The following is a 25,216-nucleotide window of genomic DNA, read 5'->3' as shown; positions in this document are numbered from 1 at the left end:
ACGGCTAAACAGGAGATTGACAGTGAGGTGGAGACTGAGTGGGTGGATGGGTGGCGGTGGTGTGAACGTTCGGCTCCCGGTTTTGGGCTTTGTGGTTGTGGGCGTCGGCTGTGGTAGGGCTGTGAAGAGGAGATATGAAGTTTTGCTGATGGAGAGGGTGAGATGAAAGAGCTGCTTGGTCGGAGGATGGGTGATATTGCGTTGAGCGACCCATTGGGGTTCTTTGCGCTGCATTAGTGGAATGTGTAGAATATGGGGGGGATTGCTGTTGACTGTTTTGTTTCAGTTCTGTCTTCATCTGAGATGAAAGCTCACTTTGGGCTTGGGGGACACCGAGCTGGTTGAGTTCAACACTTGGGTCTGTGAGACCTGGATCCTGTGTTTCTGGCCTGCTGGGCTCCCTGCTGGGTGAGCCAGAGTCTATAGAGGTGGACTCTGGTTTCTGTTGACCAGGTGTGGCCTCTGAAGCTGTGTACACTTTGAGCTGTGGAGATACGGTGTTAACTGTACTTTTCTCTTCTGAATGTTGTCGTGGTGGATCATCTTCATCTTGTCCTCTTTCTGTGTTCATCTTAGTTCGTCTCTCATCACGCCTACTGAACTCCTTCTGCGTGACCTCTACCTCGCTGCTGGTTTGTCTTGGTGTTTCCTCTGGCACTGCTTTGGCTGCATTGGTCTGGGCAAGTCTCTGGACTAGTCTGGTCTTGTCTGGTTCTGCTCCAGTATCTGCTGTGTCACACTGGGTTTTGTCCATGAGCACCCTCTGCCTGCAAATTGAAGCCATAGCCTTCACCCAGGGATGCAACAAGGTCTGCTCCGCTGTCAGCCTCACTGTGGGATCAGGCTGAAGCAGAGCTCTGACAAGGCCTCTGGCTTCTGCACACAAATACACACATAATTATAAGACACAGATTGTTTATTTGTGTTTGTGTTTACAGGCATTTGTGGGAGCACACTTTATTTTTCTGTACTTCTCACCTTCTGAGATGGGATCCCAGTAGGGGGACAAGAAGTGGAGTTGTCCATGTTTTATTAGCTGGAACAGCTCTTCCTGGTCTCGATCCCGACTGCGAAATGGGGGAAATCCACAGAGCAGGATATAGAGAATAATACCCAGAGCCCAAACGTCAACCGCAACACCATAACCTGTTGGATCAAACCAAAATTATTATAAAATTTAGATTTGAATTGTGCCAAGTAAATGTTAGCGAACGTTTTTTGAAATAAGAAACACACATATTTAGTGATGAAATACAGATTTAAAAGTAGAAAGGAATGTAAAGCAGTGATTTATGCAACAAACAGCACTGACCTGTCTCACAGAGAATCTCTGGGGCTACATACGTGGGTGTGCCACATATGGTGAAGACTGGTTCAGTCACAACCATGGCAAGACCAAAGTCTCCCAACTTCAGCCTACAGAGGCCAGCTGCCACATGCTCTATCTGAGAGAGAACAAGAAAAACAAGACAGACAGAAACAGAGTCAAGCATGGAGGCGTTGAGACTATATTTTTAAAATTCAAATGTGTCTAGGGGCATCGACAAGCTTGCCATGTAAACTTGTGTTTCTGACACTTTCCTGCATTTTCATTTTTTTTGCTAAATCAGTTCATATCACGAGTTATTCATTTTAACTCCAGACTAAGTTAAATATCGACACTATGTGGCACATGTTAGGTTAGACAAAGAATAAAAAAAGGGGATAAACTGAAGATGAATAGAAGGTAGCCGACTGTTGAATCACACTATGAACATAGTAACAATAAACAATACAGAGTTTATTGAGGTTTAAGTTAAGGTTTGCTTTTCTAATAGATAACAATATGGATAGACTTTCTTTAAGTCCAATTTGAATATAGGATATTATGAGACGCAGAAATAGATCTGTAATTAACATTATTTCTTTCTAAATATTTAAGCCACTATCTAACTATAAAGCTAGGAATCTCTGTCTATCTGTGTGTCCTTCGCCTATCTTGAGAACTGCTCATCCGATCTCATCCGATCTACGTCACACTTGGTGGATGTACAGTGGGGCAAAAAAGTATTTAGTCAGCCACCAATTGTGCAAGTTCTCCCACTTAAAAAGATGAGAGACGCCTGTAATTTTCATCATAGGTACACTTCAACTATGAGAGACAGAATGGGGGAAAAGAATCCAGGAAATCACATTGTAGGATTTTTAATGAATTAATTGGTAAATTCCTCGGTAAAATAAGTATTTGGTCACCTACAAACAAGCAAGATTTCTGGCTCTCACAGACCTGTAACTTCTTCTTTAAGAGGCTCCTCTGTCCTCCACTCGTTACCTGTATTAATGGCACCTGTTTGAACTTGTTATCAGTATAAAAGACACCTGTCCACAACCTCAAACAGTCACACTCCAAACTCCACTATGGCCAAGACCAAAGAGCTGTCAAAGGACACCAGAAACAAAATTGTAGACCTGCACGAGGCTGGGAAGACTGAATCTGCAATAGGTAAGCAGCTTGGTGTGAAGAAATCAACTGTGGGAGCAATTATTAGAAAATGGAAGACATACAAGACCACTGATAATCTCCCTCGATCTGGGGCTCCACGCAAGATCTCACCCCGTGGGGCCAAAATGATCACAAGAACGGTGAACAAAAATCCCAGAACCACACGGGGGACCTAGTGAATGACCTGCAGAGAGCTGGGACCAAAGTAACAAAGGCTACCATCAGTAACACACTACGCCGCCAGGGACTCAAATCCTGCAGTGCCAGACGTGTCCCCCTGCTTAAGCCAGTACATGTCCAGGCCCGTCTGAAGTTTGCTAGAGAGCATTTGGATGATCCAGAAGAGGATTGGGAGAATGTCATATGGTCAGATGAAACCAAAATAGAACTTTTTGGTAAAAACTCAACTCGTCGTGTTTGGAGGAGAAAGAATGCCGAGTTGCATCCAAAGAACACCATACCTACTGTGAAGCATGGGGGTGGAAACATCATGCTTTGGGGCTGTTTTTCTGCAAGGGGACCAGGACGACTGATCCGTGTAAAGGAAAGAATGAATGGGGCCATGTATCGTGAGATTTTGAGTGAAAACCTCCTTCCATCAGCAAGGGCATTGAAGATGAAACGTGGCTGGGTCTTTCAGCATGACAATGATCCCAAACACACCGCCCGGGCAACGAAGGAGTGGCTTCGTAAGAAGCATTTCAAGGTCCTGGAGTGGCCTAGCCAGTCTCCAGATCTCAACCCCATAGAAAATCTGTGGAGGGAGTTGAAAGTCCGTGTTGCCCAGCGACAGCCCCAAAACATCACTGCTCTAGAGGAGATCTGCATGGAGGAATGGGCCAAAATACCAGCAACAGTGTGTGAAAAGCTTGTGAAGACTTACAGAAAACGTTTGACCTCTGTCATTGCCAACAAAGGGTATATAACAAAGTATTGAGATGAACTTTTGTTATTGACCAAATACTTATTTTCCACCATAATTTGCAAATATATTCTTTAAAAATCAGACAATGTGATTTTCAGGAATTCTTTTTCTCATTTTGTCTCTCATAGTTTAGTTTATACCTATGATATATACAGGCCTCTCTCATCTTTTTAAGTGGGAGAAGTTGCACAATTGGTGGCTGACTAAATACTTTTTTGCCCCACTGTATTTCTGGGGACCCAAGAAAGTGCTTTTGTCGAAATTTGGTGCAATTTAGACACGTGACACTTAAAAAAAGGAAATAGTGCTGTTCAACAGTGGGGGCGGAGTTTCAGAGTCTAAATACAATATTTCTAAACACCATAATAAATCTGTAACTGTTAAGGACCCTTTTAGTAGTGCAAGTCTGCCCCTGTTGTTTCCCCATGAACCAGACTTTATTTCACTGGTGTTTATGACTTGGATGAGTAACGCAACTATGTCATGGCAGGTGTTTTGCTGAGGACCCATGGAAGCACAGTGTTGAGTGTGAAGTTCTTTGTATTAGCTGTTTTCGAGAAAGCTGCAAACCACAGGCCAAGTTATCAGACCATTCTGAACGGATATGTCTTCAACAGGCGCTGCTCTAGTGTATAAAATGATATCTCTGGCACCCCTTTGTGGCAATATTAAGAAAAGGTAGTCTAAATGTTTTGCAAACAAAAAGTATGCCATCAGAATAATTATTAAACATACAATAATGATCAAATATAAATGCACATGTAATTCTCAATTAACTCTGACACCCACCAGTAGGTTTTCTGGTTTCAGGTCTCGGTGTACGATGCTTTTGCAGTGGATGTAGTTAAGCGCTTCGCTCACATCTGACACCATCAGTCCTGACTCTGCCTCTGGAAACTTCCCCCTCTCACTGATGGCCTCAAACAGATCCCCCCGCTCACCAGCTCCATCACCAGGTAGGAGTGAGTGTGTGTGTGGTGGTGCGCAAACAGACGCACTATGCGTGGGTGACAGAGGCTACCCAGAAGGCTCAGCTCGTTCTGCATCATGTGCTCCCGACCAATCAGCTTGGAGCGTTCGATAATCTTCATGGCGAGGGTTTGTCCGTTGTCACGACGGCAACACTCTCGCACCACCGCAAAGTTGCCGTCTCCAACCACGCGTCCTATTTCATAGAAATGCTCGATATCTGCCAGGGTGACATCACTGCCATCTGAGGGGAGGTCAAAGGTCGTCCTCTGCTGAATGTCCTTGTGTATTTCCCCCACGTTCGGAAGTGGATTTGAAATGAATTGGGCGACACTCTTCTCCTCATCTCTGCTGATTGGCTGAGGAGGTGGTGGGCTGATTTGAACGTACAATTTTCTCACTTCCTGTTCTGTGTATGAACTTCCTTTTTGCTTCCTCGACACAGGAGGAAGTGGGATCCTCCCTGACAGCAGATTGAGCCGCTCTGGACCCTGATGTTTAACTCTCCTTTCTAAGCAGTCTTCACACAGTGTAGGAGAAGGTATGTCTGCTTCTCTAAGACTCTCCTCATGTTTAAATGGACCAATGACAGAAGGCTGTGGCTCTCTGACCCCGCCCCTTACATGCAGCCTCTGCAGGTGGTTCGGCAGTTGAGCAGGTTTTCTGCATGAATTCTTTTTATGACACCTACGTACATCTGAGTTGTAATTTTCAGGCTGGTGTGTGTCTACATAGTGAGGCGGCTGAGTACTTGTCTGAGTATTAGCATGATTTTTGACATGTGTATTTGTGTCCTGGTGAGTCTCTTGGTTGGTTTGTGTCTTGCTAGTGTCTGTCCCCTCACTGTATCCACTGTCGGCCTTAGCTGCTTTATCTGGCGCTGGACGAAGTCTTTTCTCCCAGGCCTGTAGCGCGTCGGCCCGGTAATGGGTAAGTTCTGGAAACAGCTCCTCCAGAGCCTCCTGCACATCGCTCAGCTCTGGACGAGCCTTCCCCAGCGCTAGGAAGGCCACCTCGCCTCGAAAGAAATCACATACACCTTTCACCTGTGAAAAAATAGAGATAAAAGGTCAATTTAAGACTTGCAAGGGGCCTAAATCTGGACCTTATGACAACATCATAAGACGCCTTAAATTGTTTGCTTAATCTCGAGGCCCTGTCATGAAGAGGGTCCTTGTCAAAATCTAGTTTAAATCTAGTGTCCCAGTACCTCACAGCAAACCTGGTCCAGTTACACCTATGTTGGAGTAGTTAATAGTGGCCGATTAGTTTGTTTTAGCCTCGGGGTTAATGAGGCCGTGGTTGAGCCTCACCTCTCGTGCATGAGTCGTGTACAAGCGTGTGACTCTGGCTCTGTGCCAGCGAGGAAACCCCAACGCCTCAGAGATATCCAATAGCAGCTGCTCGAAGGACACCACACCTCTACGGTTCAACAGGACTGTTACCTTGAAAACAGAGAGACAATATGAGCATTAAGTTCTGAAATCCTTTCCCATGGCAATTACTCTCTCGATGTTTTATGTGTTATGGGCTGTTATTGAGAAGAACAACATTTGGGTTGCCAGATTGTGAAAATTCTCTTTGCATGGTTAATGGTCATATCTCCTTTCAGCTCTTTAGTTGATCAGCGAAACCCCTCTAGTGGACTGCCACACTGCAAAGCACCTCCACCGAAATCCATCAATCCATTATATTCTGCAGGCTTGATGGCTTATCAGCAGGTGTAAGACCTATGAGAACTTATCAATGTGTCCCAAACATATATGACTGCAATATAACCAAAAAGAAAGGATAAACACCCACAACCTCTCAATCCAAACATTGGTCTTAGCACCACTTTATAACTAATCTATTAGCAAAAGATTTATTGACCATTGATAAAGCCATTAGTCACAATCTGTTAACCCGTGTGGAACTGCACTTTATTTTTAAAGTGCTTCTGAAAATGGTAAATTATTGAGTTCACCTTGCGTAGTGTACTTTGACCACACGGCCGGATGATGGTGACCAGATGAGGCCTCTCTGCGCTTTCTTCTGCATGGCGGGTGTGGAAGAGAGGGAGGTGAGGAGGAGGAGGAGGAGGAGGAGGGAAGTGGGATCTTTGGATCTGTCGTGTAGGGTGGGGGTGAATGGGCTGGGGAGCCCCGCCAGCACGCTTTAATAACGGGACTGGAGGAGCTGAAGCAGGAAGAAAAGGGAGGACAGGTGGAAGCACAAACACAGAAAGCAAGAGTCGGATCATTGAAAGTGTAATTAATAACACTGATGTCATCACATTGTTTCTTTTTAGACTTCTATACAAAGGAAAACTCATGAGTAACACAACACCAGTCCCTCATCCTGTGTTAGTGCGTGTGTGTGTGTGAAAACAAATCCGGCTGATCAGATTTGAGTGTTTTCCATCACATGGAGTGCAAGGGCCATTTGAGATTCTTCAAGCACCTTGCTCCACTGGCTGAATAATTTAGGCTTCCTTAAGTCATGCAAACACATACACATGCACACACACACACACACACACACACACACACACACACACACACACACACACACACACACACACACACTCAACTTAACAAAAGCTTGCTTGACCTGGTTAGGGTTCAGCTGAATCTGCATGATTAATGAAACATTGGAGACGCACAGCATCTTTGACGTTTCACTTTCTGGCACTGAGGGAGATGTTTCCCGTCCAGTCCGTGGGGGGTTCAGTTTGTTTCCAAATGCAGAACAACAAACAGAAACACAAGACCCTGACCAGTACCCTTCTTTTAATAAGACACCACTGGCCCCCAGAGAGTGAGCAAACAGTCACACACACACATTTAACAATAAAAGCTTTTCTCAATGGACACAAAAACTTAAACATAAGGAGCCAGCTGTGGCCAGTCAACAAAGACTGAATCAGCTCTGTCTTGGTGGTCACTGGACCTCAGAGGGCCCCTGTGTGTGTGTGTGTGTGTGTGTGTGTGTGTGTGTGTGTGTGTGTGTGTGTGTGTGTGTGTGTGTGTGTGTGTGTGTGTGTGTGTGTGTGTGTGTCTGTGTGTGTGTGTGTGTGTGTGTCTGTGTCTGTGTCTGTGTGTGTGTGTGTTGTGTGTGTGTCTGTGTGTGTGTGTGTGTTTTTTGTGTGTTTGTGTGTGTGTGTGTGTGTGTGTGTGTGTGTGTGTGTGTGTGTGTGTGTGTGTGTGTGTGTGTGTGTGTGTAATAATTCCATTCCTCCTTATTTTAATAACACGTCACACAATCATAACATTTTACTTTTTCCACAGTAACAATTAAAAAAAAAAAAAAAAAATTAAAAAAAGTTAGTGTGCTCTGGTTAATGCACAGACACCTGAGTCATTCAAGTAAAAAAAAAAAAAAAAAAAAAAAAACTTTATCCATAATAACATCCATTCAATCAGGCATCGACTCACGTGCCATTCTGCATCTAGCTTCCCCTCCGCATCGAGGCCTCTGTGATGACGTCATCACTCTCCAGAACAACACGGGAGACAAAACTATTTTTTATTTTATTTCGCTTTTATTCCTCCACAAGTCGCCGGTGTCACGTCTCCGGCTGCCGGCCTTCAGAGGAGGGTAACGGGATGACCGGACCTAGTGTGGCTACACCGGTTACCATGGATACGCGTCAAGTTACACGGTTGCAGAACGAGAGATAACCGGAAGCGGAGCGAGTATGCCTTCAAATTAATTTTGAACAACTTGCATGTTGGTCTGTGGGCTGCTTATCTAAAGGGCAGCATACTTTTAAAACCAACATGTGGTTGTCATATTGTTGTGAGTATCAGTAAAGTGACTGTGTTCTTTTATCCGTGTACTTTAGGTTTAGTTAGAAGCAAAGTTTATTCAAGGGGTTTTATTTTGAAACGTTCTGACCGGAAGTGCACTGTTTTGTACTGTGAGGAGACCAAATTACCCAAATGCATCCAAACACCACGAGCAGCCCAAACGTTCTGTCAAATGTAGAAATAAATTTAACTCTCAATTATATTTTCTCACTTTCCAAGTTCTGTAGCAAACACACACTTTGTCAGGTATACAGCACCAGTCAAAAGTGTGGACACACCTTCTCATTCAACTACTTTGAAGAATGTAAAATATAAAACATATTCTGGTTTGTTGAGCATTTGTTTGTTTACCACATAATTCCATATGTGTTCCTTCATAGTTTGGATGTCTTCAATATTAATCTACAATGTAGAAAAAAAATAAAGAAAAACCATTGAATGAGAAGGTGTGTCCAAACTTTTGACTGGTAGGTTACTGTATATACATTCTAAATCAATTGACATAAAGTCATTTATTTTTGTAAAAGCTTTATTTATTTCTTCAACCTAAACAGTCAAATTTAGATCTAAAACTACAAAACAAAACTACAATGATAGCAAGCCTTAAGGAGCACCGTGGTGGCCAGCGGCGTGGTTAACAACCTTCTGGTCAGGACCTATGGAGATCCTCAAGATTTACCTTATTCCAATAACAGGTGAACATATGCAACCAACAACCATTGACAAGGGCTCAGAAGTAATCATTGCTTCAATTTAAGGGGTCACAAGCCTGAAAGCTTTGTAACTACTAGCCTAGAGGTTTGAAGGCCTTTGCTGACCGTGTATATCTCTCTCCATTCATATCCTCTCGGCTCTTTACTGTAACTATCCAGTAGTTTCATATCTAAAGTATCCAAGAGTTAAAATGTCCCAAATTAGAAAAAAAAGATAAGCCTTACAAACCCATAATAACCCTTTTTTTAATGTGCATTTGAATAAAGTTAACTCCTCACAACCTCCAAATTCATAGAAACAAGGACACAACTTCACTTCTGTGTCCAAAATTGTAGATACTGCCCTTTTTAAAACTTGTTTCTGTGTCACCTGGTGAGTACGTGAAGGATATAAAAAAGGCCTCAATTATCTTACAAAACCTTTTGTATCACATTGACTAAAAGGAAGTTGTAGTGTAAAATCACACTGACAGAGGGGGGAAGGGACTGCCAGTCATAGGGGCAGTTACCATAGTTTCACTGATGGAATCCAATACTCTGTTGCTCACACACACACACACACACACACACACACACACACACACACACACACACACACACACACACACACACACACACACACACACACACACACATATACATACACACATACATACACACAGTGTCCGGTTGATCTTTCAATGCACTGCCCCCCATGGCTCTGTCTCCAAGGATACTGTTAATATTGGAACGGGAAGCAACAACTCCTATTCCGGCTTCTTATCCTGGACTCACTTCTGCTGTTTCAAAAGCCCCTCATAAGTAATAAGCTGAGTAGTGTCAATCCATAATCCTTCATTTATTTTAAGGGTGATGAAATGCAACTAAGTTCTACCGCCTGACCTCTGAGTCATTTTGTAATGTTACAGCACTAATGTTTCTCCCTATGTTGTCATGGAAGCACTGATTCTTCACTGAAGTTTTTGTTGAAATTTCATGAGTGGTGGTAATTTTAAGGTTGCAATATCTTGCCCAGAACTGACAAATCAGTAAGGAGCCTGTACTACTGGAGGGAAATATGCTAATAATGCACTACTAGTGTCTGACCAGCAGAGGAGGCCAGTGTGACTACTGTAGCCAGAGAGCAGTTGCATCAAGATAAGATAAGATAAGATAAGATAAGATAAGATAATCCTTTATTAGTCCCGCAGCGGGGAAATTTGCAGATTTACAACAGCGCAGAGTAAAGTGCACACAAGAGACATAGCAGAAGAAGACAAGCTAAAAATAAAAATAAAAAATAAAAAATAATAAAATAAAAAATGAAAAATAAAAATAAATAAAAACAAGTATTATAAATAAGCAATAAAAAAAACAGTAGAAAAAACAACAATAACTGAAATACTATATTTACAGACAGAGAAAAAAACAACAACTATTTCAACTACTTTTAACTTTTTTAACCATTATTGCACAGTGCAATGTGCAATGTATTGCACAGGTTTCTATTGTCATGTTATTATGTTATTATTGTCCTGTGGTCATGTGGTCTGCTGGGAGCAGAGTTGGTTGTGCAACCTGACAGCAGCAGGAAGGAAGGACCTGCGGTACCTCTCCTTCACACACCGGGGGTGAAGCAGCCGGTGGCTGAAGGAGCTGCACAGAGCTGCCAGGGTGTCCTGCATGGGGTGAGAGGTGTTGTTCATCAGGGATGACAGCTTGGCCATCACCCTCCTGTCTCCCACCACCTCCACCGTATCCAATGGACACCCCAGCACACTGCTGGCCTTCCTGACAAGCTTGTTGAGTCTCTTCTTGTCTGCTGCTGAGATGCTGCTGCTCCAGCAGACCACTGCATAAAAGATGGCTGATGCCACCACAGAGTTGAAAAAGGTCTTCAGGAGTGCTCCCTGCACTCCAAAAGACCTCAGTCTCCTCAGCAGATACAGTCTGCTCTGACCCTTTTTATAGAGTGCCTTTGAATGATTAGTCAAGGCAAGGTAGAGTGATTCTCTGAAAGAAATACCCACCTATAAACACAGGTCAATTTATCTTTTCATTACAGTAGGTTTATGTTTGGAGATTATGTTGTAAAATCCCTTATTGGCATGCAGTAGTATGATACAGGTTTGATCCTGATAACTGTATGTAAACCATCGAAATTCAAAAAAAGAGGGAAGGAAGAATCTGACAGGCTGACTAAATGTGCCGTGCTTGAATAACTTAATCCGTCAGTTTTTTCCTTCCTTTTTTTTTTTTTTTTTTTTTCTTCCTGCTGGCTCACCAGAGGATTTACAGAACAAGACAAGGAATGCCGCCTCAGGCCCATCTGTGGAGGTAACACAAAACACACACACATAAAGACTACTGTACACTGCAGTTGTTCAGTGTGTGCGCGCCAACAAACAACTGCTACTACAATAAACGGTACCATATCTTATAAGGCACACGGGTTGCCAGGTTTTGAAATACATCCCTCTTGTTGGTAAATACCAGCATCACAGCACCAAAAAAAGTACTAATTTTGCAGAATAGCCCATCATTTTCTAATTCTAATTCAGACTTTTGCCACTCCATCCATGTAATTACCTTCTTAACTTGTCACTTAAGCTCCATTTGGACGAGGGAGTGATAATGTGTGCAGATGAGTGCAGCCAGAGAAGTCCAGGGAGCGGCTGCAGAATGACTAATTGGACAAATAAGTGTGTGTTAGAGAAGGGAGTGACCCATCCAGATGTTTATCTAGTTATATTATTCACACGGTCACACACAGATGCAAAGGAAAGCCGCAAAAAAAGCTGCAAGAAGTATCGACATTTCTCGGTTCATGGCGCTCAAACTCTTTCTTTAACTGGTCGAGGATTTAACCCTGTTCCAGGTTTACCAAAAGCTTCCTGTTTATGTTAGCTCAATATATGTTTCAGACACACGCACACACACACTCAGACACACTCACAGATGTCTGCTAGGGTTAAAGTAGTGTGTGTGAAGGGCAAACACAAGCAGTGCAGGGTTTCTCTGGACAGCATAGGGGCTAAAACGGCTCAGGTCAACAACCTCAACAGCAGTCTAGCCAGATAGATTGATCGTGTTAGACAAGATTGATCAGACAAGTTTAACTCAATAGAAGATTCTGCACAAAACAGGATAAAAACGCTGCAATGTGATTGCTTATGCAAATGTGACCATCACTCATGTGATTGTTAGGGTTTATTTAGCACTAGAGTGCCTGGTTATATCGAGCCTCGCTAAAGCTTTCACCATGCATGTGTTAGAAGCCTTTTGTAAGGTGGGGAAATTCTTGACTGAAACTGCTGATAATAAAAATCCAACTTAATGTTAGTTACGACCACAGAGGAATCCCAGAACACTTTATCATAGGATTGCATAAGATTAGACACACACATGTTTAAACTCACTCACACAGACACAGACAGCCGGTGAACGTATTTTAGGCCAGAACCAAACGAGTTCAACCTTTCACCTCCTCTCTCTCTCCTTCTCCCTCTCACACCTGTTTATGTCAAATGTCAGACCCATGCAGGACACGGATTCGTCACACACACACATGTCAGTTAGATACGCCAACAGACAAGAGAGAAGGGAGCCAACTGGACGACAAGGGCAGTGGGACAGGGTGTGTGAAACCGCGGGATGTGATGTAACAGTATTCACTATAGACTAGTTTTTCCCTCAATCCCTGCTTTTTCACAGAAAGTGTGTGTGTCTGTGTGTGTGTTGAAACAGGGTGTTTCAATGTGTGTTTGTTATTACAAAACTTCCAGATCATCAGACCAATTGCAGATAGGAGGATTTCATCAGAGACTAGGATGATAAGTGAACATTTGTACTTTAATCAATGCTGCTGCTGCGTGTGTGTGTGTGTGTGAGTGTGTGTGTGTGTTTGTGTGTGTGTGTGTGTGTGTGTGAGTGAGTGAGTGTGTGTGAGTGTGTGTGTGTGTGTGTGTGTGTGTGTGTGTGTGTGTGTGTGTGTGTGTGTGTGTGTGTGTGAGTGTGTGTGAGTGAGTGTGTGTGTGTGTGTGTGTCCTCTAGTACCTCAGTACAGTATGTGAGGGCTGATTTGAATTGGAACCCTTTGGAGTCAGGACATTTATGGCAAGTGAGGCTGTATTGGCCGGTCCTCTCTTATTCAAAAGGCTCTTTTTGATTTGGCTTGATTTAGGGCTTTAAAATTTTTTGTTTTAAAGGAATAGTTTGACATTTTGGCAACTACACTTATTGGCTTTTCTTGCCAGAGAGTTAGATCAGACATCTCTGGTATATTTACACTAAATATGAAGCTACAGCCAGAAACACAAAGACTGGAGACTCACTGCGTCTGGCCAAGAAATAGTCCTGCAAATAATCCAAAAACAAACAAATAGATGTAATGTGTTAATGAGGGACCTTTAGAGTTACGGGTAGGTGGGTTGCAAATTTCCCCGCTGCGGGACTAATAAAGGATTATCTTATCTTATCTTATCTTATCTTATTACCTTTGGACAGAGTAAATCTATCTGTTTCCCCCTCTTTGAAGACTTTATGCTGCTGGCTGTAGCTTCATATTTACGGTACAAACATGAGAGTGGTATCAATCTTCTAATCTAACACTCTGCAAGAATGGAAAAAGCCCACTTCCTAGGGAATGCAATGTCCCAGCGAGGGTCCATAAAGAATACATACAGTAAGTGTTTGTGTTTCACAGTCAGCTCCCTATTGGTCCCAACAAGTTATTTAAGAGCTTAACGGTCAAAAACTGAGTGAATTACCACCAGGACTGTATGAGTGTGGTTTGTGACGACATGATTGACTGGGAATATGAGGTAATGACTCCACAGCTGTCATCCCATTTAGATTCAAATGTTGCTAAAAGGTTTACTGCTAATCAGGGTTTTCAGGTCCTTCTATGTATTAGGCTGATGTTTGGTAAACAAAACCCATGAGTAGATGCAAAGCAGCAACACATTAGTCCGTCTCTCAGTACTTACCCTGTCTGGTGCTCAGCAGTTAGACCAATGCCTCTTGTGAACAAGCAAATCTTTAAAATCAGGTAACAAATATATATTTCAAGTTAGACTAAATAATATCTTTAAACAGCTGGATACTGTCGTTTTTAGTGCTTTCTGCACCTGGATGGGCTCATTTGATATTCAATATTTAATATTATACATGTATATGGTACAGAGGAACAAGCTACACATACAATATTTGTTTGAAAGATTAATCCATTGTTGGGTTTGGTATTTTCATGGGAAGTATCGCCAAATTTAGTCAGGAAGTAACAAAATCAATGTAAGTCAGTACAATGTCATCCTAAACAACAAGTTTTTCTCTGTTTGTGTGGGGAAATGTGTTTTACCAGTCTTGTGGGGACATAATTCTGATTTCACAGTCACATTGTGGGGACTCTTATTAATAATAATAATAATACATTTTATTTATAGAGCGCTTTTCAGAGTACTCAAAGACATTAAGAGCTACACACTAAAAACTTAGAACTTAAAACACACAGCACTCTTGGGAACAAAATGCACGTGGTCATAACGTAAATCATTACATTTTGGGTAGGTTTAGGTTTAGGTTTATCTTTAGGTTAGGGTAAGGTTAGGTTCGGATTTAAGGTAGGGTAAGGGTTAGGATTAGGCTGGTAGCTGTTAAGGTTAGGGTAATTCTCGAGTAAGGAAATGTAATGTAAAGTCCCCAAAAAGTCATGAAAACACGCCGGTGCGTGTGTTTGTGTGTGTGTGTGCAAAATAAGCACTGTAGTAAAGAATCAACCTTCCAACACCCTTATATCGGCACTCATGACTACGGCTCACTCTGCCATCACGTGCAAGGGTGCATGTGTGTTTACAAGAGTGTGCACACACACACACACACACACACACAGTACTTGTCACCGACTGTGCTCTCGCGGGCCAGACAAAGGTCAGTAAAAGTCAAACAAGAACAAAAGCAGGTGATAAACCCGAGGAAGAGGGGTCACAGAGGAGAAAAGTAGTGAAGCGAGAAGAGGAGCCAGTGAGTCATTATATTCTTTTCAACCTTAAACCCCCCTGCAAAGAAAAAAATCAATCATCACCCCTCCTCCCCTCAGGCTCAATCTGTTTTTCTTCTCCGTCTCTCTTTCTGACAGTGGGCGCTTGTTCATCAACCCCTCCTCCTCCTCCTCCTCCTCCTCCTCATCCTCCCCCTCTCCTTACACTGTGTTTTATTCTCTTAAGCCTGGGAGCCTTTACCCCTGTTGCCCTCCCTGATCCCCCCCTCTCTTCCACTTCCTTAGATGTTAATACATTTACATTTTCTTTGTTGGCTTGGCCATGAAAAAAAATGTTGCCAGGAGCATGTTGTACCACATTTACCAAGTATATGTTATTATTTAGAATGTAAGAAAGTACTACATTCATGTACACTATACTCTGCTATACAACTACACTGTAATTCACATTCAAGTATACATTATTTGCTATGTAGCCATTTTTGCAACAACAAGTATATCACACACTCTCTCTCTCTCTCTCTCTCTCTCTCTCCACCCCCCACCCCCCTCTGCACAGCGTGATGACATCATGAACAGCCGGTATAAATCCAGCCAGTAACATCGCAGACAGCTCATGCTGCTGACTGAGCTCTCTGCCTCTCCTCTCATTCTCTGCCTCCTTCGCTTTGCCGGCACACGCACATATATATACACACACGCACACACACACACACACACACACCACCTCTCTCTCTCTCTCTCTCTCTCTCTCTCTCACAGCCTCATTCCTCCACACCGCTGCAGCCATGGTTGACGCTTTCGTTGGCAAATGGGAACTCAAGGAGAGCGTGAAGTTTGATGACTACATGAAGAAGCTGGGTAAGAGCGTGTGTGTGTGTGTGTGTGTGTGTGTGTGTGTGTGTGTGTGTGTGTGTGTGTGTGTGTGTGTGTGTGTGTGTGTGTGTGTGTGTGTGTGTGTGTGTGTGTGTGTGTGTGTGTGTGTGTGGGAGAGAGGATGTAACGCTACATGTGAGCACATGTGAACATTTGCTGATGAGAGATGAATGCCTTTAAGGCGTGTTGGTGTTTAACCTGTTGTGGGAAATGTAAAGAAGATGAAGGGAGACAATAGTGTTGTAAATAAGGGAGGAACCAAGATGGAGAATGGAAGGGTAGAAGGGTTGAAAGAGAGGGAGATAGATGGGAACCAGGGGGGGAGGAAAAAAAGGTAGTGGTTTACCACATGGCCTGAGTGCTGGAAATGAGGGAGGGGCTCTTTTTTTCTGTGGAGACCCCCCCCCCCCCCACACACACACACACACTGTGAGAAACTCTGAATGGCACAAACTGGCATTCACACACTTGATCCTAATGTGGGTGACCTTCGCTGAAGGCTGTTCATTGTTTGAGGCCATGGGAGGCGTTGAATATTAAGATGGTCCCAATGCAGAGGAGCTAATAGGAGGAGAATGTAGATAAAATGGGCTTAAAAGTATCTCTCACACACACATAGTTTGGAGTGTGTGTGACGGGGGCAGGTGCCGGGACTTTCACAACCGTGAAGAATGACTCTAGACTATATGACTTTGTGAGGTCGTGTGTGAGTGTGAGAGAGATTCATGCAGACTTAACTGTGGCGTTGGTCACCATAGAGACCCGTCAACCTCTAAAGCCAATCCTTTTGATCAATGAGGCGTATACACACACACACACAAAGTGACTTTGTTGAATTGATTGTGGGAGAGTAGCTGTTTTAGCTCTTGCATATGAACCGCATTGCCAGCCCGAAAAATAAGAGATTTTTTTTTTCTTTAGTAGACAAGGGTGTGAGTCACTATTACCCAATGTATTGAACTCCCTTGATCTCTCACTCAATCACACACACACACACACACACACACACACACACACACACACACACACACACACACACACACACACACACACACACACACACACACACCCTAAAAGGAAAGCAAGTAATAATTTGCACACACACACGTCCAGACAGGCAGTCAGGTCAGTGGGACCGTGCAGTGTTTGAAGAACATGCTGCAAGTTTGGACAGCAGACAAATAGAGATTAGAGAGTGTGTCGGGTGAAGGAGACCCAAAGGACAAGTGCATGGCTACTCTTTTCAAAATATGGCTTTTAATATTCTCACGGTGCTAGTATTAATTACGGAGACATTTACTTTATAAATTATAAGAAAATATTAACTTAAGGAAATATTTGCTCTATCGCCACCATCGGTTTGTTTGATCTGTTCATTTGTTGATCTTTACAGCACAGAGCTGCAAGCGTGGCTGTAGGCTCTTAGTCTTTGTATGCAACAATATCTTCTATTCTACATCCTTTCCCAAAACATGTTATAACCCATGGGTTTTCTCCAGGTGTGGGCTTTGCTACGCGTCAGGTGGGAAACATGACCAAGCCCACAACCATCATCTCAAAGGAAGGCGACGTGGTGACGTTGAAGACCCAGAGCAGCATCAAGAACACAGAGCTCTCCTTCAAGCTGGATGAGGAGTTCGACGAGACCACCGCCGACGACAGGAAAGTTAAGGTGAGAGGTCAAAGGGCAGGTTGCTCAGACATGAGATCAATGAGGGAATACCAACACTTGAAGGCCAAACATACTTTAACAACGTGTGATCTATCTGTATCTGTGGCTAAAACATAAAAGAAGTGCTAGGACGGTGATTATAACAGTCATGAGCATGATAAACATGATAGATGTACTGGTCCTAATTTACAAAAAATAGAAAATATCTCTGCGTTTACAAGTCCTATTTGAATAATCTTGGTATCATAGCAAAGGTAACACTGCAGAGGTATAATCATTTTTATCCCATCGGACTGATGCAGTTGCAGCCCTTACCTTTGAGCAAACGATATCACAACATGTGAACAGTCTCATGCTAATAAAATGAAGCAGAGCCAAGTTTGATGGCTTTTAATAGTTAATTGGCCATTTGAGTACATTTGGATAGCATCTGTGCCATTTGAATGTTCTTAGGCAGGCCTAACTGTAAAACTTGTTTAATTCAATTTACATGTCACTTTAGGTATTCATTTGATTAAATTACAAGGTTTTTTTGGCTTTGTTTTGAAATATAAATATCAATCAGATTTTTATGCGTGTTCCCGTAATCTAACCCATTGGTGTAGATTACAAACTCCGGGTTGGCCTGTTTTTATTTGAAAATTGCACGAAGATAAATGCATTTTATGGATTTATCCACTCGATGCAGACATGCAACTGTGTTTTCTCAAGCAAGGCTCAGGATCGGCTGTTAGCAGAGGTTATCTTGTGCGCTAGCTGAAATCACGCGGGATTAGGGTCAGTTGGAGGCAGAGTGCAAATGATCGTGCAACTGTTCCTCCATATCATGCAAAATACTACAGACTGCTGTAAGCTTCTTAGATATGAGACATTTGAGTAGCCGTTAGCAGTGTGTTATGCCCACGAACACAACTTGTGATCACTGAAAAGCAAAGGAAAAACATAATTTATGGTTATGGCTGTATAAATTGAAGATTATTTTGCTGATTCAGTGAGGTCTGGTCTCATATTTCATAAGGACATCTCCTTTGTGTGGGCAGCATGCAGAAGCAAAATTGCTAATCGTTGGTGTGTTTTGGCTGTGTGCTCATTAAGTGTCTTTGTGGCGGAGTTGAGTTTCACATAAGTAGAAATGGTTATCATGAGCTATTAGCTGAGCTGCTTCTTCCAGTTAGGTGGGTGTGCAGGACGAATATGTTGCTACATGTTTAACAGGTTCTGTTGCGTTTTGCAATATGTGCAGCTGCCCCCAGGTACGCTTGGGATCAAGAGTGTGATTTTGTATGTACACTTGGGTTTAATAACCTCCCTTTGTTTGTCTGCTCTCTAAAGTCCCTTGTAAAAATAGAGGGTGGGAAGTTGGTGCACGTACAGAAGTGGGACGGAAAAGAGACCAGTCTGGTCAGGTCCATCGAAGGCAACAACCTCACACTGGTGAGTTCTCTCACATGATGTGTACATTGTACAGTATGTGTGTGTTTTTCATGTATTTTAACTGTCTTTCTTTCTCCATCACAGACACTCACAATGGATGATGTCGTTTCCACACGTCACTACGTCAAGGCAGAGGCCTGAAACCTTCCTCCAGCATCTTCTTGCCTCAGCTAAAGCCCTGCAACCCCACTTAAACCCAGCCGAGCTTCTGCGGATTCCCTTCAATGTACATCCATACTGTACTCTAAGTATTAACTTTACTGCTGACTGTGACCTCCCTTTTCTTTTTATTTGTTGTTTCGCCTTCTGTAAGAAACACTGAATAAATTCCAATGATTTGTTGTTGTTTTTCTCTAAAAATATCAGTCCAGCACTTGTTATTGTTTTTTTGAAAATGCACAGTGCCTATGATAAACCTGGAAAAGTGTTTGAAATTGAAAGCTTGCCTACTGAGGGCTGAAATACATAAATAAAAGTGTCTACACTGTTGAACAAACTGGTAAAACAATGAAAAATGCTTGGGGATCTGTCTTTTCTTCAGGTAATGAATGTTTCTACCTGGCAGTTCCTGGTCCAGGTGCAGGAATTGAAATAAGCACATGTCCTATGAAATTTCTCATTATACCCATGTATTCTATATTTTAAGTACATTGTAAATTAAGCTGAGATCTGTAGCTAATCACTGTCTATCAGAGCAAAACTTTATGAGTGTGGAGGACCTGAAAGTACTCCAGCCTGTCTCAAAGAAAACAATAGGGCTAAAGTTCAGTATTCACAGTACAAGTACAAGTATGTCCAAATAATGTGACCAGAGTTTCCATCACAGCTGGTTTTACATGGACTCAGTTAATTATAGCTTCAACAGCTCCTGTGTGTGTACGTCAAAGTGTGTAACCTCTCTCTGCCCTGGCTTGGTGAGGGGAAAGTTTGGTCAAAGCTCGCAGGTGTGCGGGTACTGTTATGTCATGTACTTGTACATTTGGTGTGCGTGTGCTTTCTAAATTCAGATCATTCTCTTCCACAGTAGATTGATGTCATCATGTGTTAGTGACTGACTGCCAAATAGAGGCAGGGTGAACTGTCTCATTCTGTCTCCAACTCCTTTAGTAACCCTAAAATGGTCACAAGAAATGGTAGTCCATACACAAAGCAAAAATAGAGATTTGCGTACAGCCTTAATGTATCATATACAAAATGTGTTTTAACTATATCCACATATTTGTGTTGAGGAAGATATCAAACACACAAAAAGCAAGAGAGCAGAAAAGTTATGTATACATAGCTAAAAGTAATGGATAAAGAGTTAAAAGACCAAACCTTAAAAAGAGCAAAACTTTTGCACTCCAGTAGTACGACAGGTGCGTAGGAGAATACCTTAAGTAGACTATATACAACAAAAACTCCCGCACACTGGCTTCTTCACTTGCGTATAAATGTATTTTAGTCATGACTGGACCTTCATCAGGTTATTTTACATGGAAGTAAGGATGCATGCATTTAAATAGCATTTGGGGTTCGTAAATGGGTTGGTAGACCAATCCGATTGCCCCAAAATGACATCCACAAATCAAAACCATCGACAAATAAACAATCAATTTACATCATATGTGGCACTAAAAGCCTACAAACATGAAAACATACACATAATACATAATATATATGAGGTATGTCTTCATTCAAAAACCACATAAAGATAAATATAGAAATTGTAGAAAGGCTATAATGCCAAGATCAGTACTTTCCTATTTCTTTTGTAGGACAGGATTTTTAGGAGTTTGCATAGGTTATCTTCTAAAGTCTGTCCCTAGAAAAGAAAAGAAAGGACAAAATATGTCACATTATAAAGAACGAGTGTTATACGTTTGAAATAAGTACAAATAAAATTAAATGAAATCGAATAGAGCATCGGAAAAATCAGAAAAATTATTTCACAACATTATGTTTAATAATAATTCATCATTCAAACCTTTGCGAGACAAGGTTTGTAGGGTGAATATCCAGAACGCCTCACGTTGTTTTAAAAACAAGTCTCTGTTGTGTAAGTAGAGGGGGCTTGGAATGTACAGAATCTGCACGAACCAGTAGGTCCTTCAAGTTTTTTCCTCGTTTATACACAAAAAGAGGCATATCATTAAAATGTGGGGCTAGTTCAGGGTCTGATTTTAAAATATGCCAGTGATTTCTAAAAAGGTATTTAATGGCATGTGAGTGGGGGGAATGGGAAGTAATACAAGTAACAGAAAATCTTTTCTCCTTTTTTTTAGATTTTTTCAGTAATTCCAAGCGGGGTTTGCTCAGTGCAGACTCATATGCCCTCTGAATCCATTCCACAGGGTACCCTCGCTGGACAAATCTGGCTTTCATTTCTTCAGATTTGTCCACGAAGTCGTCAGTGGTGACCAAACCTTAACATTGAAAAATGCTCATATTACTATATATTGAATGAATTCAATATATCTGCTGTATTTCCTCTGCTAAGAGTGTGCATGTTGCTCCATGTTTAGTATGTTCTCATTGGATACCAGGGACATTAAACAATGAATACAATCAGGTGACAATGGATTGATTGTAGAATTCTGTGAAGTACAGCATTAAAATCACCAACCATACATTTCATAGTCTGATCAATTAAAAAAGTTGTGATGTCATAAACCGGGTTGACAAATCTTGCATCTATAATGTTTTCTTTTCCAAATCTGTCCAAGATAATGTACATAGATTAACAAGATAAATTAGTTATTCCCTTATGGAAGCAGAAATGTTACATAATTCCCCAAATCAAACATTGTAATACAAGTATATTAAATGTGTATCTGGCCTTATTAAAGTACATATTGTACACATGTATGGTGCAAATAAGAGAAAGGAGAACGTAAGAAATCAGAGCAGCCTTGAGAATAACCAATGAACTGTAGTCACGGCCAATAGAGTGCACTGGAGACAAGTTACTGCAGCTGGAAACCATCACTCACAAGTGGGAGCTTTGAGGTCAAAACAGATGTTGTCCTTTACATGACTTTCTCGTTTTACTTGACAGGGGGATAATCTTTTGAAAGGAAAAAACATGCTTCTGTCAACTTTTTGCATCTTTGACCTTGTGGGACATGACCTGTTGTGTAAATACCTCAGCTCAGACTTATTCTGGCACACTTTACCGTGACATGACCCCAGGATGGAACCGACCCGACCCGTTTGTGTGTCTGCGTGTATGTTTGTTTTGGTCCCACATAGACTTACTTTAACTGCATCATTAGGAGTTCAAAGTCCAAGAATAATGACATCAAGAGGCATTTTTTTTTTTTATCTTCACAATTAAAAAACACCTTTAATGAAGTTAACAGTTGACATGCAGGAAGGAGGGTCGTGTGTAATGCAAGCAGTCCCCTGGAGGCAAGATACACAAACGCACACGTGGATGTACACACAAACGGGACTATAGAGCACAGACAACCACAGGATATCATCACAGCTGGAACTTCCTGTCATGCTCACTTGTGCTGTATTATACGTCCGGTTTGTCTATACTACTTCCTATATGTGTGTGTGTGTGTAGCTTTCTCTAGTGGATTATTAGAAGGATTTCCATGTTAGACCCCCCCCAGAAATTCAGCTTCATTGTCTTCCTAATGAATGCTTGATGAAACCTGATAGCTGTAAACAATATCAAAGAGGGGCAGCCCCTTGCTGCCATTACAGTTACATATGATGTGTTAACTCCTCCCTCTGAGGGGGAGCCAGAGGTTACTTTAGGACAAGTAGAGCTTGTCACCTGATTTTTGTGTTTGCAGCACTTTTCCTCTAGACACATTTTGATTCTTTAAACTTGACAGGAAGAGAGAATATGCTTCTAATAGCATGAAGAGACAGTAAGGAAAACCTTCCTTTACTAAAAATGAATAAAGGTTTCTCTAATGAGCCGTCGTTGGGCGAGATTATAGAAAGATTCACAGCTGGAAGTCTGCCACTCTGTCTGTTGCTACCCACTTCCCCCTTTTGCGTCTGTCTGATAGCTGCAGTGTGTGTGACTGAAGATGTGTGTTTGAGTTATTTGGCCGTCTCAGCTGTGTTTGTGTGATCTGTGTTTCTTATGTTTCTTCTTCTTTTTGTCCTCTCTGTCGTGAGTGTTCTCATGGCGCCTCCTCTTGGATTTGCATTCGTCACTGCTGCTGCTGCCGCCACCACCGTCCTGTGACTCCTTCCTCTCTCTCTTCTTCTTCATTTTCTTCTCCTGGAGGAAACATACAAGCAAAAATTTGTTTTGTGTGGCAGTAAAAAGAACTTGACAATGCAGAAATATTGAGGAAGCAGAGAGATGTTTTTATGCCTCAAAACCCAATCACTAAATCATTTTTCATTATATCAGCACAAAGTCATACTGGGTCTCTTGGACACTTCCACAGTTCTCATGAAGTTGCGTTGTATCTCACAGTGTAAGCAACCACAGACATGTGTTTTTTGCGTAAGATGACACAGCCGAATGACACAAAAAGAGACAAAAAAAAAAGTAATAGCCATGCAAGACATTACCTTCTTTTTCTTCTTCTTTTTGCCTGGCTCCTGCTGTGGTGCAACTGATGAGGTCTGCTGTTGTTGCTGCCGTGGCTCTGCATCGTCCTCCTCAGGTAACAGAGCGTACTGCAAGCCCGGAGCAGAGAAACAGTCCTTTGTAAAGTGACCTGAAAAGAGTCAAAGCGGTTTCAAGCTTATTTCCCAGTAGAAATGTAGGAAACAAACACAGTCTCTGTGTTTTTTGTTCTTTTGAGATATGACTTCTGTTTCGTTCATGTCGTTTTCGTACCCTTGCAGCCGCACTTGGAGCATGTTGTGTTGAGAACAGCTTCCAGTGTGATCCTGTTGCCTGTGTGATCTCTAAATTGCTTACGTCGCCTTGCATCCTGCCTGCAATCACACACAGAAAATACACACACACACACACACACACACACACACACACACACAGAGTATATAACAAAATAAATCTATAAGCACTTACTCTCCCATGACATTGTTCGGGTCCAAGTCCTGCCCGGTTCCCTGATTGACAGCTTTCATTGAAAAGGACAACTTGACCTTATCATCCCGCATCTGAGGGACAGGAAACAGAGCTGCAGTCATCCTGCTCACTTCACAGACACAGCATTGTGTGTGTGTGTTTGTGTGTGTTGTTACCTCTCTTCCAATGACTTTAATCCACACCTGTTCCCCCATATCCACAACTTCTGAGGCATTCTCAACGCGTGAGGCTGACATCTCACTCACATGCACCAGGCCTGTATGTGTAAGGGAAAAGGTGTAGATATCAATCTAAAGAAAACACATAAAATGCTGAGCAGAAATAGCTTTTAAAGGATAAAGAAATGTAAATATACACAACTGTTTTGCTTATAGTGAAATATATGCCTTAGTATCATCAAGACCTAAACATTTTGTATTTGGACCGTTAGAAATTTTTAAGACAAACATACATGCTGTTTTTTCACATTACATCCATTCTGAACTCCCTTCCGAGTTCTCACTTAAATAAAATTAAATAATTCCATCTAAAACTCTTTCTTTGTAACATGTATCAACAAAAAAAGAGAAAACATAGTTCATTTTCTCAGAATATGAACACAATGACTCAGATGCTGATTCAGATGCTTTGCTAAGATTGCCCTCTAGTGGTGAAAATGAGCATCTAGTATTCAGTTTGATATGCAGGTCGAGGACAACAAATCATTATCCAAAAAGTAACCCAGATGTAAATATAGATCATAAAGATGACATCCCACTTCATCAATCGTTTCCACTTATTAACAACCCTGGCCTACCACAAACAATTCCTGCACAACTTTATTAGGATTTTAACAAACTTAACCTGGGTGAATGTGCGAACAAAAAATAAGTCAACATATTTAAAAAAAAAAAAAAAAAAAAAAGGTGTGTAAGCTGTGTCATGATCACAGATTGCAGAATGATGGCTGCTTTACAGAACTGATAATCATCCAACCTCTTCCTGCAAAGAGAGAATGAATTATGTTGTAATTTTGAAACCCTACACTAGTTGCATCATGTAGAGGAGATGGGTAGCAGTCTCTTCTCCTAAACCTCGCTAAGACAGCACTGTCATGCACCGATACAGGCACTACGCACTATGGTTCCTGCATTACTTGCACTCAGTCTGCATTTGCTTTTGGCTCTGGCCAAAATCCCATCTCTGACGCAGTGGTTTTAACTGGCAGTATGTGCAGGTGTTGACTTTGCATCTTTCTGCATGTTCCTTAGTTTTATGCTTTATTATAATTGTCTGTGTTATTGTAGATGTGATTTTCTAGTTCTAATCTACTTACGTTTCTGTATTTTGTGATGTTTTCAGCCTTCTTTTACGGAACTATTTC

The 25,216-nt window shown here is 41.9% G+C and overlaps 3 protein-coding genes across 3 annotated transcripts; 1 reads left to right on the top strand and 2 right to left on the bottom strand.

The window, feature by feature from the left end:
• Window positions 1–4: 4 nt before the first annotated feature.
• Window positions 5–7,799, bottom strand: dclk3 (doublecortin-like kinase 3). The gene is given in 10 exon segments (XM_054606546.1): window positions 5–228; window positions 316–468; window positions 511–876; window positions 979–1,146; window positions 1,313–1,445; window positions 4,197–4,342; window positions 4,345–5,422; window positions 5,690–5,821; window positions 6,343–6,554; window positions 7,793–7,799. Coding segments are annotated over 10 exon segments (2,619 nt in total).
• A 7,673-nt stretch (window positions 7,800–15,472) lies between these two features.
• Window positions 15,473–19,356, top strand: fabp3 (fatty acid binding protein 3, muscle and heart). The gene is made up of 4 exons (XM_054605754.1): window positions 15,473–15,718; window positions 17,233–17,405; window positions 18,738–18,839; window positions 18,924–19,356. Exons 1-4 carry the CDS (start codon window positions 15,646–15,648, stop codon window positions 18,978–18,980), a joined length of 405 nt encoding a protein of 134 aa, XP_054461729.1. The 5' UTR covers window positions 15,473–15,645; the 3' UTR covers window positions 18,981–19,356.
• Window positions 19,357–22,173: 2,817 nt separating this feature from the next.
• On the bottom strand, window positions 22,174–24,089 carry zcchc17 (zinc finger, CCHC domain containing 17). Its single transcript, XM_054606545.1, has 6 exons — window positions 24,009–24,089; window positions 23,833–23,924; window positions 23,638–23,738; window positions 23,367–23,515; window positions 22,992–23,067; window positions 22,174–22,223 (listed from the first exon to the last, which is right to left on the bottom strand). The coding sequence occupies exons 1-6, from the start codon at window positions 24,087–24,089 to the stop codon at window positions 22,174–22,176; spliced, it is 549 nt and encodes a 182-aa protein (XP_054462520.1).
• Window positions 24,090–25,216: the final 1,127 nt, after the last annotated feature.

The sequence above is a fragment of the Anoplopoma fimbria genome, chromosome 10, assembly GCF_027596085.1.
Source record: "Anoplopoma fimbria isolate UVic2021 breed Golden Eagle Sablefish chromosome 10, Afim_UVic_2022, whole genome shotgun sequence".
Classification (NCBI taxonomy): Eukaryota; Metazoa; Chordata; class Actinopteri; order Perciformes; family Anoplopomatidae; genus Anoplopoma; species Anoplopoma fimbria.
This window is presented reverse-complemented; position numbering and strand designations above follow the sequence as displayed.